At 40.0% G+C, this 17,905-nt stretch overlaps 1 protein-coding gene across 1 annotated transcript in view; it reads left to right on the plus strand.

Annotated features, from left to right (window-relative positions):
- Nucleotides 1-17,905, plus strand: part of ADAMTS9 (ADAM metallopeptidase with thrombospondin type 1 motif 9) — a 174,705-nt gene that overhangs the window by 37,957 nt on the left and 118,843 nt on the right. Inside the window, exons 10-14 of the mRNA XM_003273663.4 lie at nt 774-915; nt 2,835-2,939; nt 8,808-8,953; nt 16,650-16,831; nt 16,921-17,057. Of these exons, the coding sequence (XP_003273711.1) occupies nt 774-915; nt 2,835-2,939; nt 8,808-8,953; nt 16,650-16,831; nt 16,921-17,057 (712 nt within the window). The remainder of the gene's footprint in view (nt 1-773; nt 916-2,834; nt 2,940-8,807; nt 8,954-16,649; nt 16,832-16,920; nt 17,058-17,905) is intronic.

Consider the following 17,905-nt stretch of genomic DNA (forward strand, 5'->3'; position numbering starts at 1 on the left):
GGTTGCTGTTTTTCTTTTTAACCAGATGGTGTAAGGTGTTTTCTTTCCATGAGTCATTGATTCGCTCACGCATCCCTTCAGCAAACATTTACTAATCACCTGTTGTCATGAACAGGGCCCTGTGCTTCAATGAAAAAGACACTATCTTTGCCCTTAGAAAGCTTACAGTCTATTGGGAAAGATAGTCAAACATAAACAGATAATTGCTGTGAAGTGTGATCAACGTTGTAACAGGTGTATATTTCCTACTGGCTATGTTGTATTCATTGCATGTGGTTCTACAAAGTAAACAGCAAAAAATGTAACTTCAGTATCTGGATTTAATCTTGAATATAAAGAATAAAGCACATGTTAAAAAGTAACTGTCGGCCGGGCGTGGTGGCTCACGCCTGTAATCCCAGCACTTTGGGAGGCCGAGGCAGGTGGATCATGAGGTCAGGAGATCGAGACCATCCTGGCTAACATGGTGAAACCCTGTCTCTACTAAAAATACAAAAAAAAATTAGTCAGGCGTGGTGGCAGGTGCCTGTAGTCCCAGCTACTTGGGAGGCTGAGGCAGGAGAATGGCGTGAACCCGGGAGGCGGAGCTTCCAATGAGCTGAGATCGAACCACTGCACTCCAGGCTGGGTGACAGAGCGAGACTCCGTCTCAAAAAAAAAAAAGTAACTGTCCTCTCTACCATTACATTGGTGGGGTGGCCTTTACTGTTACCTGGAGGAGACCTTGACAGCCACCATTCTCACCATCTGTGTTTTTCTGTGTGTTTCCGTAGCACTGGTTATGGTGAGTGTTTGCTTAACGAACCTGAATCCAGACCCTACCCTTTGCCTGTCCAACTGCCAGGCATCCTTTACAACGTGAATAAACAATGTGAACTGATTTTTGGACCAGGTTCTCAGGTGTGCCCATATATGGTAAGTGTAGGAGGGTCACTTCTGCCCTCATCTACTGATTCTGCACTTCTTTTTATTCATAGTTTTCCTTTGGATTCTAACTCAAATATAAACTACCCAAGGAAAAGCTGAGAGTAAAATTGCATATTAGGGATCATAATAATTATGAGGATGACACAACAGTACTACTGCTCAGTGTTAAATAGTGCTTTACCTGCACTTTCTCATTTCATCCTCATGACAGTCCAAAAGGGAGCTGCCATCATCACTTTCATTTTACAAGTGAAAGTGAGGCTCAAAGGCAGCAAGGTTACAGAGTTGGGAATTACAGAGCTCAGCTTTTTTCTCTCCTTGTTGCCTGTAATGCCCTTCAATTTGTCCAGGGGCCCTAAATTATAGGGACTCTTCTAGATTCGGAAGAGGTAATTCATGAGACAAACATGTTTCTGTGTTTTAGCTTGTCAAGGTAGCATCCTGTGACCACCTGGGGCTTGAAATCATTTCTGGTGGGGCCTCAGCTGGGATGGCTGTGTGATGGTTTTGCTGCATGTGTTATGGATGTTTGGGCCAGTGATATCATCTAGCAGTTATCAGGTTGCAGATGAGCAGAACTGTGCTTCTATGGGGTGGCCCATTCTGTCTCTTTGGGGTGGCGTGTGTGTGTTTCTTTTGCTGGGAGTGTCTTCAGAGATTGCCTGGTGAATTGAGAAGTACAGTAGTATTCCATGGAAATAATAATGAAATTTTGAGTAAACTTGATTCATGGCAATATTTGTTTTTGTGTTATTCATGATAGGAAAAATTAGGAGTCATTGAAATGCCAAGCAAAAGAAAGGTTAAAGAAATTATAGGGTCTCCCTTTTATAGCAGTTGAAAATGATCTACATCTGGGAACATGCTCCTGATATAATTTTAAGACAACAAGATAAACAATTTTATAAAGTATGATCTCAACTCTAAAAGGGGAGAAAAAGCTACAGAAAAGACTGGGTAGTTTGAAACTTTTTCTATTTAAAAAAATAAACTTTAAATACTTGTGCAACTTTTCTACTGTGTGGTTTATTTTAATAATGAGGAAAGATTAAAAAAAATCTTTTAAAATTGTGCCCTGAAATAGAGCTAAATATAGCAAATGGAATAAATCTAGAAAACAGAGTGTTTAGAGGAGGAAGAAAGCAAGTTGTAGGATATGTCAGTATGGTGCAGTTGTAAAGCTTAAATGCTGTCTATTACTGGAGATTTATATGCGTTTGTAGTAAAAGTGTTAGGAATGATGTAGTGATGAACACTACTCAGGACTGTGGTCACTTCTGATAAGAAAAGGAAGGGAGGCCGGGCGCGGTGGCTCACGCCTGTAATCCCAGCACTTTGGGAGGCCGAGGCGGGCGGATCACGAGGTCAGGAGATCGAGACCATCCTGGCTAACACGGTGAAACCCCGTCTCTACTAAAAAAATACAAAAAATTAGCCGGGCGCAGTGGCGGGCACCTGTAGTCCCAGCTACTCGGGAGGCTGAGGCAGGAGAATGGCGTGAACCCAGGAGGCAGAGCTTGCAATGAGCTGAGATAGCGCCACTGCACTACGGCCTGGGCAAAAGAGCGAGATTCTGTCTCTAAATAAATAAATAAATAAATAAAAGAAAAGGAAGGGAAAGGGACCGACGATGAGTACATAGGGCCTTCAGCTGTGCCTGTGAAGTTTTCTTTCCTTAGCTTGGTGGTGGGAATATGGGTATCCATTACTAGGGATAGAAATGTGTTTTATGGGCTGCTGTCTATATCTCTTGAAATATTTTAGCATTTATCATACCAAGAAAAGAATTTCCTTCCCCACTTACTTTATGTCATTGGCGAAACATTAATTGAAAGCAAGCTTTGCCTTGTTTGATTCTGCCAAATAAATCACTTGTCACTCAATTGCCATTTCCTTGAATTGAGCAGATGCAGTGTAGACGGCTCTGGTGCAATAATGTCAATGGAGTACACAAAGGCTGCCGGACTCAGCACACACCCTGGGCCGATGGGACGGAGTGCGAGCCTGGAAAGGCAAGTAATGCCCTGTTCTGTCCTTCTGTCTTAGGGCAGAAATGTGCAAGATTTTGGGTGTATGATCAGACACCGATGTTTAGAATATAAGACAATGCAGTCTGTTTTAGCATGCGTAATATTTTTTAGAGGACAGACGTTTAGAAGTTAGACAATTAAAAATTGTGAAACTTAGATTATAGCATAATGCTGATACCAGAGAGTATACCTATCATTAATGCTTCAATATTAAGACATTCTCTCAACTTAAGACTTTCTCTCATTTAAACATTTCTAAAATTCCAGTGTGCCTATGGGAACATTTAATGTGAGACTGTGTTTCTTTTTCTTCTCTTTTGGGGATGGCACTGGAAAGCTATCGGTAAGTTGATGAAACAGTTTAGGACCAAGGAAATACAGAAGATAGTACATCTATTGCAGGTACTACAGTGATACCAGGCTTTTGCCAACTGGCATTATTCCCTTTAAGGAGCTATAATGTCATTCAGGATATATCCAAATCCAAGTTCTCATGAGCTGGTTATAATTGTTCCTACTGATTTGTTAATAGCTAAACAAAATCTGCTACTTTTGTGGCCCAATGGTAACAGTGTCTCATGCACCTAGGAGTATGATTAACTTAACCTTCTGTACCTAGTGTGCATCTAGAAAAAAATGGTGGCATGTTAGTGATACCATCGTCAGCCCAAAAATTTGGTTACAAAAAATTTTAGATATAAATCCTGATTTAAAAAAAATACACGTGGAAATTGGCATTCTATCTGTAATTTACCAAGGATACAATCTCTGAATGATATTTCTGAGTGTTTTGTTGTCCTTATATATATTTTTCCCTTTTTTCTCTCTTCTTTCCATTGTCCACTTTACTTACTTTTAATAATTTATTCTCATCTCATTTCCTTTTCCTCTGCTTTACCTTATAGAATCAGTAGCACCCAGAATGTTTCTGTGGAAGAGGTGCTAAAAGATGATGGAACTTAATTCCCTGTTCCCTCATCTTATAGACAAGAAACTTCTCAGTTTCTTGTCTCACAATGAGTGATTTGTCCACAGTCACTCAGATCATTTGGTGCAGCCCCTCCCCACCCTCATTTCCTCTACTGCTTTGTCTGAAGCGGCAGCAGGGCCTGCTGGAGTGGCCCTAACTCAAGCTCACTGAGCTCCTCCAGTTTCTGATGGTCAAAGAGGAAGACTAGTGGTTTTTTCAGTGTTAAAAGATCATGAGGATATGAAAGTTTAAAAATATAAAGTCCAATGCAAAAATAAAAACTTATAATGAAGATACTTTTGTATTTGACTTAAATTGGCAACAGAGTCAGCTCATGTTCTCATTTCTCTGTGGCTGGGACCTCATCAATTGAGAATACAACTTTCCTCAATAGCAACCTAACAAAAAGTTTATACAGATACAAGCGTAATAGCTTCTAGAGCTTTCGTTGGTTTTAAGGGAAGTATATCTCTGGCCAAAGAGTGAATCTTTGCAAGACATGTTGAATCTTTGCAGGACATGTAACTTCGTGGATTGGTGGCCACAAAATCATATTTTTGTCTGAGAATCTATGGCAGCCATTAAAAATTGAATATGACACTCATTCTTACAAAATCAAGATGTGGCCTCAGAGTCCTTCTAAACACAAAGACCCAAACAACTGCTACCAGTTGGTAGGAGATGACAATAAACATGACACCTATTTGACAACTTGGTTAGTTGGCTTGGGTTAGAACCAGCCCATTATATTACTTAAGTTGAATCTGTTTGATCTCAGTGAAATAACTGGTATTTAGTTGTGGTTCTTAACCTGATGGACCCACCCACTGTGTCTATTTCTGACACATGTTATTGCTGCAAAAGAAACACAACAAAGAAAAATTGTTATGAACGTGCTATCAAGCTCCAGATAGTAGTATGATTACCCAACCAATTCTGGAATGCAGAATAACTTGGAGGATGTCAATTGTGTCTTTTCCCAATCTTCTGTTTTTGCAGAAGAGGAGGGATTGTAGGGTAATCTTCTATCTCCTGAGGGATGGGGAGCTTTGGGGAAGCTTTCAGCAGATCCTGCTCCTGCGAAACCCAAGCAAGCGGGTGTGCTTATAGCAAGAGCAGGAGCCTTCCCAAGGCAGGCTTAGGATGCTTTTGGAGAAGAACTGTGCAGAGAAAATGATAGGTCCATTTTTAGTTGTTTTAGAAAAGTGGCCATGTCTAGCAGCTTTTATTAAAGATGTAGATGTATATAAATATCCTGAAGAGTATTTACACATTCTAGAAATGCCAAAGAAGGTGAATATGTTGGCATAGAAATTCTTTGAGTTTTTTGCTTTGTTTCTTTTTCATAGAGTTGCCAGTATGTGCCTTTTCTCTATATGCTAGCACATTCTGCCTCCCTTGGCTGCTGGGTTAATGTTTTTTCTTTTTTCTGTTCTGCTCCTGCAGCAGTAATCTGTCTTGGTCTGCTGACACAATGTTATTTTGATGAATGACTCACTAATGTCTCTTTATTTTCTCCACTCTCTTAAGTCCATTAGCATTTTCGTTTTAACATTATTTGTGAGTCTGAGGTTTGAAACTCTTGTTTCAAGTTTCATTTGGACAAAATCAACCTCCAAGTCCCCATTCCAACCTCTTAAAAAGATACATTTGTATAAAATATTATTTAAATGGTTTTGGATATTTTAAATAAAGGCTGACTTTATTTTGGCTCTTATTTTACCAGCCACTTAATGTTTTCTTATAATGTAATAGTAATTTTGCTGTGTGATTATTATTTGTAGAATTTGCCTGGTAAAATAGATTATCTTGGTGCATGTTTCCCAAACAGCCCCCATTCCCAGCATCTGTCTTATCAGATACTTTTCATATTCCTCTGAAGTTCTTCTTCTCTTTTGGACACCTGTCAATGGTCATATCACTAAGAAATATTTAATTTCCATATCAGTTTTGAATTAGAAGTTTTCTTTTAAAAAGCAACTATGAGAACATTTGAGTGCAGTGCTAAATGGTAGCACTCTGATAAACCTACCCCCTTGTTTTGTTCTGAGGTTTATAGTAATGCTTAATGAGAAGAGTGGTCATTTGGAATTTGCTCTCGTGTGGAAGTAAAATCTATAGAATAAAGAGATCTAGAAACTGAAGTCTGAAGTGTTAAGAGAGAAAAAATATATTTGCAGAAAACTCCTTAGTTTTGTCCTCAAGGTACAAAATGGCTGTGGTAGTTCCAGCCGTGGAGTCTGACTTCCCTGCAGAATGAAGCCAAAGAGTTCAAAGGGCCTCTTCAGGAATCCTACCCAGTGAATTCTGCTAACGTCTCTCTGACCACCTCTATCCGTAGGGAAACTTTGGAAAATATAGGTTCTATTGCCAAGATAAAGAGGAGGATGGATATTGAGTGAATAATCTGGAGTCTGAGTCTCACCTAGCCATCTCATTAATCTTACTTTTGGTGAAAACTTCAGTCCTTATTTAGATGTCAGAAATTGTCCCCTTTGCTCACAGTTAAGAGGCAGCATGTGTCCCAGTTAAGAGTATGCACTGTTAAGTCTTGTCTATGCTTCAGTACCATTCCTGCCTCTTAGTGATGTTTGGCATTAACCCCTCTGTCCCTTCATTTTCTTCCGTAAAAATGGAAGTAATAATAGTACCTACTTCATAGTGTGTTGTGAGGACTAAGTTTGTATATATAATGCTTAGAACAGTGCCTGACAAATATTAAGTGCAGTGTACCTGTTTGCCATTGTCATTGCCACTATTATTTAAGTGGGGTCCCCTATGTGCTAAGTTGTATACTAAGTATTTTACATACTTTGTCCCATGTTATACTCCAAATAATTTTGGCCAGTAGGTCCCCATTTTTTGGTTGTGGAAACAAACTTTAAGGACTCACCCAAGGCCACAGAGTTATTTTGTAGAAGAGTTACCAGTCCCAGTGAGACCTGTTATATTTTGTTAAGTTTTGTCTGTCTAGACCTGCTCTGTCCAATATGGTGGCCACCAGCCACTTGTGGCTATGTTAAAATGTCGGCATGAACTGAGATGTGCTTAGGTAAAAAATACATCCCAGGATTTGAAGACTTAGTATGAAAAAAAAAAATCATTAAAAAATCTAATTAGTAAGCCAGGTGTGGTGGCTCATGCCTGTAATCCCAGCACTTTGGGAGGCCAAGGAGCGCAGATTGCTTGAGTGTTGGAGTTTGAGATTAGCCTGGGCAACATACTAAGACCCACACCCCTAACTGTCTCTATAAAAGATAAAAAAATTTAGCTGAGCATGGTGGCATACGCCTGTGGTCTCAGCTACTTGGGAGGATCACTTAAGCCTGGGAGGTTGAGGCTGCAGTGAGCCATGATTGCACCACTGCACTCCAGCCTGGGTGACAGAGGAAGACTCTGTCTCAAAAAAACAAACAAACAAAAATTCTTGAGTAATGTTATGTTGACTACATGTACAAATAACAATGTTTTAGATAGACTGGGCTAAATAAAATATATTAAAATTAATTTGTTTTTTAGTTTTTTTATGTAACTTTAGAAATTCTTAAATTATATGTGTGGTTCATGTTCTGTGTCTACTGGACAGAGGTACTCTAGACAAAGCTGTCCATCTGTTCATTTATTTTTATATGTATATTTTCTAAGAAATGTTCACAACCACTGTAAAGATACATATAAAGTGATTTCCAGAGAGTGATGTAGTCCCCGCTGCCTCAGTGCGCATTTCATGGGTCCTGAGTCACCCAAGGTTCAGATGCGGAACGTGTTAAGCCTCAGCCAAACAGCCCAGGGAAAGGGACGTGCCCTCAGATACTGTAAGAGGATAATTACAAGGGCGGAGGCCAGGCAGACTGGAGAAAGCTTAATTGCACTGTTTAAATAATTGTTTACCAAGCCTCGTGTGGGGGTGGGGCCTGCCATTCCCACTGAGACCTTCACCTACCTCTTCTTTTTCCACCTTCCCTGCATACTGCGACACCCCCTGGCCTTCAGACCTCTCTGCCTCTCCCCTCTTGGTGGCTGTGTCCTCCCTGGGGATAAATCACGACAGCAGCCACCAGCTCCGCTTCAGAGATCTGAGCGAGCCGCGGGACGTCACCCTCCTGTGGCCACTGCCGCCACTGTTCCTTTGTCCACTGCTCAGTGACCTCGGCTTTGTGTCAGGGCTTCACACCCCAACAATGGCAGAGGGTTGGAATGGCTTCTCTCCTCCCTTGTCCTGCTGAGGAGTTTTATTTTGTTTTATTATTGTTTTTTAAACGTCATTGCCTTCTTCCTGCTCCAGGCTGGAGAATCTGAAACCGTTAGTAACAAACAAGTCATAAAGTTTAGGGCTCTCTGTAGTGTGTCCGTTTTGCTTTTGTCTCATCCTGACAGCTTTCCTGGAGTGTGTTTATAGGAATCATGTAACTCGCTTTTATAATTATAACTCTCCAATATAATTAAAATTGGGAGCAATAAAGCATTATAGTTTACCAGACTTGTAACTTCTCCAGGCCTTGTTGAGGGAAATTCACTATGCAAATCTTATAACTCATTTTGGCCCTGTCTATATAACCACCCTTCCCATTTCCACTCCTGGTTTTTCCAAGTAAACTAATTGAGCGGTTTGAAGCTTGCCATTGGAGTTACCCTGTCAGCCTGGGGCCAGTCACTGGCCAGTTTTATTCAAGCAAGCTGTAAAGGAAGACCCAGCCTCAAATGACTAAGTGTGAGATTCAAATCCCTATAGTTTCCATTATTCATATAGGTGATGAACCTGCAGCATTTCAAACCCACACATGGAAAAGAATTACAGTATGGTGTGTTTAAAAGGACAGCCAGTCCTGTAACAACTCACAGCGCCAAGTCTCCCTCACTATTCCCCTTATTAAATACAGCACTGCAAGTATGGATTTTGTGTTCCCAAAGAAATGGATGTCCCCGTGACAGATGGATCCTGGGGAAGTTGGAGTCCCTTTGGAACCTGCTCCAGAACATGTGGAGGGGGCATCAAAACAGCCATTCGAGAGTGCAACAGACCAGAGTAAGTCCTAGAATGTGTAACTGTTATTACTGCCATGGCAGGAACACGAAATTCCTAAAGGGAATAATTTTGGTGGATGAAGAGCACTTTCCAAGTTAGAGAGCTGAGAAAGAACATAAACTTCAAGGGCTGCTTAGACCCACGGTACCCAAAGTCTATTCCCAGGCACTTCCCCCTGTATTACTGTTTTCTCTCAAGATCCTTTGTTATTCAAAGTTTCATCTACCAAACAGATGATGGTTTTGTGGTCGGTCTGTTTCCCGGTGTTGACAATCAGGCAGGTCTCACTCTCCCCGCTACACTCAGAGCTTAAGATAGCACACTAATGGAATGACTAGATAGATTTTCACATGGAAACAAAAAAATTGGACATTTTCATCCAGTTTGTAGAGTAATATATTCCTTCTAGTTAGACCTCAAGGGGCTTGGGACCCCAAATCAAGAATTACTTTTTATTTTTTTTTATTTTTTTCCCACCAATAATGTGTTCTGTGATAGGGAATTACTTTTTTAATCAATCTAGTTGTATTACAGGTGAGACAGCTGAGGTCCCCATCCCACAACCTGACATTTTACAGATAGGGAGTCTCTTGCCTTTCAGAATAATTCTCGCTGTGTGACCATGGCAACCTCTACCAGCCTAACCTTGTTAGGACTGACGTGTTTCAATAAAGTCCACGGACGTTTTCCCCCAGCATTTGTCATAGCAGACATGGGCAGGGTGGAGGGTGGGGGAAGGCTGTTTATAGATAATAAATTGCTGTCTTCATTATGAAAAATGACATCCAATTTTACATAGATCTAAGACATACATAGTTGAAAAGGAATAGAAAATAATAGCTAGTAAAAGTAAGTAATAGTTTGTATGGCACTTTCTCAGACTTGCCATGGAACCCTGTTTAGGCTGGGAACCAAGAAATCTATAGGGATAATTTTTTGATGTAAAAACCAACAACCACTTTTAAGACCCTAGCTGCTCTGGGATTTTGTAAAATGATTTCCCCTAGCAGTCTCATTTATTTTTAATAGCTTAGAACACGGATAGCAAACTCTATTGTACTGAGAAGCAAACAGGTGAAGTAAAGGAACTAAGTAGGCTGGGGTAATACAATAGTTGTATTGTAGAGACCAAGTGCAGGGCACTACTCAGGTCTGGCTGATTGTTTGGAGGTAAGAAAAGAGTCTAATATTGGCAAAGCTTCCAAATCTTTTCTATGAAAAATCTGAATTGTGTGAATCAAAAAGAACATAGCTGTAGGCAACTGGTTTGCAAGCCCTGATCTAAATACTCTGTACTACAAATCACAGATGAGGATTAACTTACTTTAACTCATTTTTGTTCATAACCCAACCTTATTTCATGTCCATGTAGTGGTCAACAAGGAAGATAACTAAAGGGCTGTGAGATATTGACTCTGTTCCATAAAACTAACACTGTAGCTATGGATAAAAGTGAATAAGCCTTAGATTTTCCGTATAGCCTATATTTTGAATTAGTTTTTTTAAATATTAGTATATAGATCATGCTTAAAAAATCAGACACAAACATACAGAATATTTTAGAAGTTGTCACACTATTCCTACTTCCTGCCTACTCACCATGAGAAGTAATCACTGAAAAATAATTCCGTGTGTGTCGTTTCAGACTGTTAGAAAAGATTGTGGATGTAAATACGTATTATATGAAATAAGTACCATATAATATAAAATAAGTATCATATAATATAAAAGAAGGCTCATACTGCTTTTTAAGCTCAGCTATACCTCCTTGTTGCTTGTATTGTTGAAGCTTTAAAAGAAAACCTTGTATCGTAACAACTAATACGATGAATTTTTTACATATTAAAAACTGTTTGGTAGCTACATTGAGCAAAGCTGTTAGTTTAAAGTAAATGCTATCATGAGGGTATGGATATTGCAAACAGTGACCACTTTATCAGCACTTTAAACATTTTTGACTCAAGAATATTCCATTCAAAAGAAGTGTTTGGCCTTTTTTTAAAAATATTACTTTTTTAAGTCTTGAGCAATTCTAGAAGTAATGTGAAAAATGGAGAGAGATAAATCACCGCATAATTGGAATGGGATAGACAAAGAAAATCACCCAGTGTAAAGATCTCAGCAGAAAAGGATCTTGAGCTTCAAAGTGCAACAAAGATCCTCACATTCAGAAGTTAAGAACCGATCATTAAAGACCTCAATTAGAGGTCCTTGTCCCTGCTGTTTGCTATGAGAGTTTAAAAAAAAAAAAAAAATCCACCTAGTTGAGTGTCAGCACTGACATCATTTCATTAAAACTCCTCCAAGTTATTTGCACTTTAGGATGTCCCTGTTAATTGAGGAAGGAGACTGCCTCTGAATACGGGGGTTACAATGGCTCTGGGGGAGTCAATTTGAAAAGAGAAAGGAACACAGAAAAGGGAAAATCAGATCCAAATCTCAGTTTAAAAGCTTGTTCAGAGAAATTCACAGAGCAGATGGTTCATTATGTAGAACGTAGAAGTGGTTGCTGTCACGCTTCTCAAGGAGTTTGAGGGGAACAGCTGCCCCCCTCACTGGGAATATGCCTTTTTTCAGTTCGACGAGCCCTTACGATATAGTGGCGAGCTGTGTTTTTAGAATCCAAGGTACAAGGTGTGTCTCTATTAAGGACACTGGATTGTTTTTTTCTTTGTTCACAATATTTATCTGATTCAAGAGTGTATTTATTTAGCATCCAGAGACTTGATACTATATTCTTAAGAGTTTTTTTCCCCCCTGAAAGCATAAAAGCCAAAAAAGAGAAGTAGCCTTGCCATGTTCATGAGATGAAGCTCTACTCCACAAGCAAGCTGTAGAAACCATATGCTTTCTAATTTTGGTCACAAGATATTTTGGTCTCAACTAGTATATATGGTGTTACAGGTGGGGCCCTCATTTTGTCTTTAAGTGCTTTATTTTTTAATCTCGGTTTTGATCCATGCCCTACAGATAAGGTGATCATAGTTCTGGTTTGCAAGGACAGTCCCTCATTCTATCTGTTGCCCTGAAGGAGTTATTAATAGCTCCCATTTTCACTCTCAGAACGTTCTTGATTGGGCAATTAATTATATGGTCACCCGGCCTATAAGACGTGTGTAATAGAGTAAAATTTAAAATCAGAACCACCAAAACAAAACTTACCAGTACCAAAACCAGACTGAGCTTTGGAACTAGAAGATGTATTTTCCGGCTTTTGGGCCCTATACTTGTTTTGTGCTCAAAATTTGGCTCAGAGCTTCCTTGTGGTTGAAACAAAATGGTACACAGAATTGTTACAGTCCATCAAAAACAAAAATCGTGTCAGTTCCTTAGGAAAGGCACAGCATTTTCTTTTTCCAGTGCTTCTATTTTACTTTTAAATTAGGAGATAGGTTAAAATTTAAGAATAATAAACTCAGATTTGAGGAAAAAAAGATTGTGAACTAGATATTTCCCCCTTAAGCTCTCTCCATGGCAACTGCTTATGAAATCTTACTTTAAAAACATATTCAAGACATGTGTCTATTTCATCCAAAAAAAATGAATTTCTCGTTTGGCTGTAAGGAATTACAGCAAGGCTCTTTTTGAGGCACTCAGTTTGGATGAAGTTGTTTCGAAATGTTAAGAATTGGTTACTGTGGAAGAGCCATTAACTAATGAATAAATAAAAGAATCCAGTTTCATAGACTGCCCCATTTGGAAAGATCATTAAAGATGGGCTGGTACAGCTCCCACCCCATCCCATCTAATCTTTGAATAGCCTTTCAGCATTCTCCATAATTGGCCATCAGGCCCCTTCTTAAAAACCTCCAAGCATAGGAATCACACTACCTTCTGGGGCTGCCTGTTATATCTTTAGAAATGTCTTGTGCCAACCCTGAATCTGCCTACCCTAATTCATTGTACATAAATGTAGAGGTTGAGATTTCTGTTCAAACCCTTTTGCAGGCCAAAGTTTAGCTTTCCTTGAGGATAGACTGTACCTGTGATGACCTCTGCAAAAATTTCTTTATAGCTTTGGTCATGCATCATCTTGAATTTCCTTTCTGTGTATTAACAGGCGTGGCTGTGTAATATGCGCTTGAAAGAAAGATCTAATTTGGCTGTGCAGAATAGTAATTACTCTAGCAATTTCCTTAAACCCTTCCTATCCCTATTTGACATGCAGTATTTTAAAAGGATCTTAATAGTTGGGAAATGTGGTTACTGTTTTTTAAAGCTATGTTTCCTACTATTTTCAATATTTGCCTGCCTAGAAAAAATACTCCTATTCAGCTAAATAATTAAATTATAAAATGTTTTTTTTCCATGCCGAAAGATGAGTTTGGTTGGCTAAAGCTTTCTCTATTACAGAGTCCATGTAAATCAGGCAGCAGTCACATTGTCTAGGAGAGAGGAAACATACATAGTTCAGAAGGCCAATTTATATTTGTTAAAGTCATGTCAATAATTAAGGAAGAAATTGTAACCTGCCTTTACAAAAGGCATATCAACTTGCAACTATAAAAGCAAATCAACTTGCAGACCAAATTTTGATAAGGAAAGAGGCCTGTCTCAAGGGAGACAGCCTGGAAGAGAGGCCAGGTCTTGAGCTTCTGGTCAGGAAGAGTTGGGCTGGGCTCCCTTCTCAGCACAGTCAGTGACGGAATTTGGAACGTAGCACAGTGAGACAAGAATAGTCCAGGGATCAGGAAACCTTTTCTATCAGGGCCAAATAGTAAATATTTTAGGCTTTGAGGTTTATGTGGTCTCCATGACAATTACTCAACCTTACTGATACACGGAGAAACATAGACAATGTGGGTGTGGCTATGTTCCAATAAAACTTTATTTATGGACACGGAAATTTGAATTTCCCATAGTTCACATGTGTCCCCAAATCATTTTCTTTTTAAAATTTTTTTTCAATTCCTTTAAAATGTAAAACTTATTCTTAGCTCACAAACCATGCAAAAATCAGTGGCGGGCTGGATTTGGCCCACAGGATGATAGTTTGCCAAATCTTGTAATAGCTAAACTTTTATTAACCACTTACTGTGAGCCACACTTTGTGCAAGTGCTTTGAATGTATTAATCTAGTTAACCCTCACTACAGCTTTATAAAGTAGATATTAGTATCATCTCCCTTTTACAGATGAGCAAACGGAGCCTTGGCGAGATTAAGCAACTCGCCTAAGATTGCATCATTATTAAGAGGCATGGCTGGGATTCAAACCCTCTATTTCCAGAGTCCATGTTTCTAACCATCAGGAGTATTGCCTGTCACATATAGTATTTTTTGTGTGTTTATAAAAAATGTTTTCTATAAAAATAAATCCCAAAATACTACTTGCCATGTTATAGTGGTCAAAGCAAGCAAAGGTGGAAACTGTTACCATCTGAAGGGAAGCCACCTATAAGTAATAACTAGTTGCAGTCAGAAGAACTACTGCATTTGATAAATTTCAAGAATCAGCTAAGACGTGTTATGTAAGAGAACAAAAAAAATCAATTTAAAAAACTTTACGTTCAAAGGGAAAGAAATATGAGTTACTTTCAGGCAATAAATAGATGATTGATCCACCATAGTCAGCTGGGACATCTAAAAAGATTCCATAAAGATAATTTCAAATGGAGGAAAAATTGAAGGGGGTCTTCCTTGTAGCACATTTAAAACAAGTTTCACCTGAGCAGGTATAAAGTCCTGATCTATTATTGATGGGTAATCTGTGATATTTTATGTATGAGACTGGGGTGCCTTGGTACTGAGAAAAGGGCTTGGATCTAGGAAACCCATTCTGCATGGCTAAATGGCACCGAAAAATAAAAGAGTAAAAAGACTGAACCGCGGCATGTGGATATGTAGCAGACGTGCACAGAGGAGTCTGGGAGACTTGGATTCCAGTCCTGACTCTCCTCCTTTGTTAGCTGTGTGACCTTCGGGCAAAGTGCTTCTCTAAATGTCCTGTCGCTTGGTATAAAAGCACCTTATCTTCCCTAGCCTTGGACAAGATATGAAGGAGATTTCCCAGGTTGAATGAATAGTGCAGATTTATAGTATATGGGCTTAATTGTGCTTAACGCAGAAACAGACAGATGTAGACACAACTGTGTTATGTGCCATTTTGCATCCCTCGATGCAGACTTCCTTATGGTAAATAATGGTGAATGTTGATCAGACTTCTTATCAAGTTCCTCAGAGTCACAACAAGCCTTTTAGGTACACAGCATCATCTCTGTTTTACATGTGAAGATAGAGGCCAGGGAGGTGAGACAGCTTACACACAGTCACCCCCGCCCCCACCCCCTGCTTGTAACTGCAAAGCCCTTGCTCTTACTTTATGTTGCAAATGTTTGATCAAACAAGTACATTTATAACAGTATCAGGACAAGCTTCTCCAGGAGGGCCTTTGTGGGACCTGGGCACACTGCAACAGCACTGAGTCCTCCGTCAGTGCTCAGAGTGGGTGCTCAAGCTAACTGCAGAATCGGATCAGATTAGATTGGGCAGTGCTGACCTGTAGTATCATAGCAGCTAACATTTTATGGCATCTACTATGTGCACTCATTGTAGAGCAGGGGAAAAATTGAAGCTCAGGAAGACTGAGAACTTAGTCTACGGCCACACAGTGAGGATAGGGCCAGAGTGGAAGCGAGATCCGACTCTAGAGCTCTTTCTACCCCTCATTCTGTATTTCAAGAGCAGAGATATATTTCTCGTTCCCCAAAGCTCCTGTTTGAAATAAACCAGGCAAAAACCCATTTTTTATAGTCCAGATTACTCTGAAAGATTCATTCTAAAGGAGAAAAGGTGAAAAATGTCCTTTCAGTTGCAGGGGTGTCCTAGGGCAGTTGTGAAACCCGAGCTGTTTCAGCCCTGGGTGAGTGAGCCCCAACGTTCTACGATTCTGTGATCTTCCCGTTTCCATGATGAATCTGGCATGCTGCTGACTGCTAGTAGATGTGTTGTATAATTTACTCTCTGGATCACATCTGGAATATACATGCACAGGGTTGCATGCCGAGATTAAATTTGCACTGTGATGCTTTGCAAGGCGTATGCCATACACTCGTCGCACAAAAGCTAATGAAACCAGTATGCTCTTTCCTGCTTCTCCTCTTAAGTTAGTCAAAATATGAACACATTCCCATTATTCCATTTTATTTGTGAAACAAAACAAGCAAAAACAATGGTTGTCTGGAGAGAGGGTGTAGAGGGACAGAATGAATGGAGGTGTGAGGGAACAAGTTTATGATGGTCTCCTGTGAATATGTCCAGGTACAAAAGGAAGATAGTGAGCATTCCAAACTACTCTTGGGTACCTTTCATCTTCTGCATTTTTAACATTGAAGCACCATGAATGTTGGGAAGAAAAGGAACAAAAAGTGGCCTAATAGATTCAGATTCAGGCTTTGTATCTCATACTTTAAGCTGTACATTCTAACATTGATTCTCACAACAGCCTACAAGATAGCTACATCCCATTTTGAAAATATAAGGGAAGCTTGCAGAGGTCAAGTGACTTACCCAAAGTTATACGCATCATGGTATTGAAGGCAGGATGCAAAACCAGGATTCAGAGCTCTTGCCCATTCCTCTGTCATTTGCCACCCTAGATTTACTTCTCTAGAAGACAGGATGTCGTGAATGAGGGAGTGATATTCAGAGGAAAACATGATAATACAGTGTGTGTGCTCTTCACATTTTTTTTTTCAGACCAAAAAATGGTGGAAAATACTGTGTAGGACGTAGAATGAAATTTAAGTCCTGCAACACGGAGCCATGTCTCAAGCAGAAGCGAGACTTCCGAGATGAGCAGTGTGCTCACTTTGACGGGAAGCATTTTAACATCAACGGTCTGCTTCCCAATGTGCGCTGGGTCCCTAAATACAGTGGAAGTAAGTGTGTCTGGTGTATCTGTCCACCGTTGGCTGGCTGGCACCGAGGCCAGGCACAAAAGTCAAGTTGTATTGTTTCTCCTCTCTAGTTCTGATGAAGGACCGGTGCAAGTTGTTCTGCAGAGTGGCAGGGAACACAGCCTACTATCAGCTTCGAGACAGAGTGATAGATGGAACTCCTTGTGGCCAGGACACAAATGATATCTGTGTCCAGGGCCTTTGCCGGGTAAGTCCCAGATGGTGTTTTCTTCACTGTGTTTTCCTGCTGCCAACCTGTGGTTTGTGGCTTCCTAGATAGAATAACAACTGCTAATATCTGTGCACTATTGCCGAGTCAGTGGTTCTCAAAGTGTGGCCCCAGGATCAGCAACAGTATCAATATCACTTTTTGCTGATGCATGTAGTGCCAAAGTTTGGGAACCGTTGCCCTGGATTTTTCTTGACATTTTCAGTCTCTGTGGGGGTCTTGCACAAAACCTCTCCTTAAAAATTTATTATAACCATTTACACACACACTCCTTTGCTATAACCTCAATGCTTAAGAAAATGCTTCCCAAATGCTTCCTGACAGCAAATTTTGTAGATTGAATAGCTGAGGTCGAGAAATATGTCAGGAAGAAGAGCTGGCCTCACTCAAGTTTCTCTTCACATTTTTAACCATGATCATTGCTACCTGAGACATTCCTGTTAATTAACTATTCTTGAAAGGGAAATTGAGAAACTTCTGGGAAACAGCAAAGCATCAGAGCAGTGATTTCTCAGGGGCTAGATACCATTTCACCATTCTCGTTAGTCAAAAGTTATTCCTAACCCGGTTGGGCTCTGAGATGATGCCTCTGGTTGTTGTTGTTGTTGTTGTTGTTTTTTCTTTTTTTGCCTGTGGTCCAATGGCACATTGGAGTTCCTGGTTGGAAGGATTTGATTGAAAGAGCCCCTAAGCGCATCACCCCCTGACTAATAGCTTATACTGCAGATTTCCTTGTCTGTCCATTTCACAGCAACACGTTGAGTTTTTCCTCAAAGATTAGTTCACACAAATGAACAAAACGGACAAGAATGTGGACTCTGTTCTTC

The sequence above is a fragment of the Nomascus leucogenys genome, chromosome 21, assembly GCF_006542625.1.
Source record: "Nomascus leucogenys isolate Asia chromosome 21, Asia_NLE_v1, whole genome shotgun sequence".
NCBI lineage: Eukaryota > Metazoa > Chordata > Mammalia > Primates > Hylobatidae > Nomascus > Nomascus leucogenys.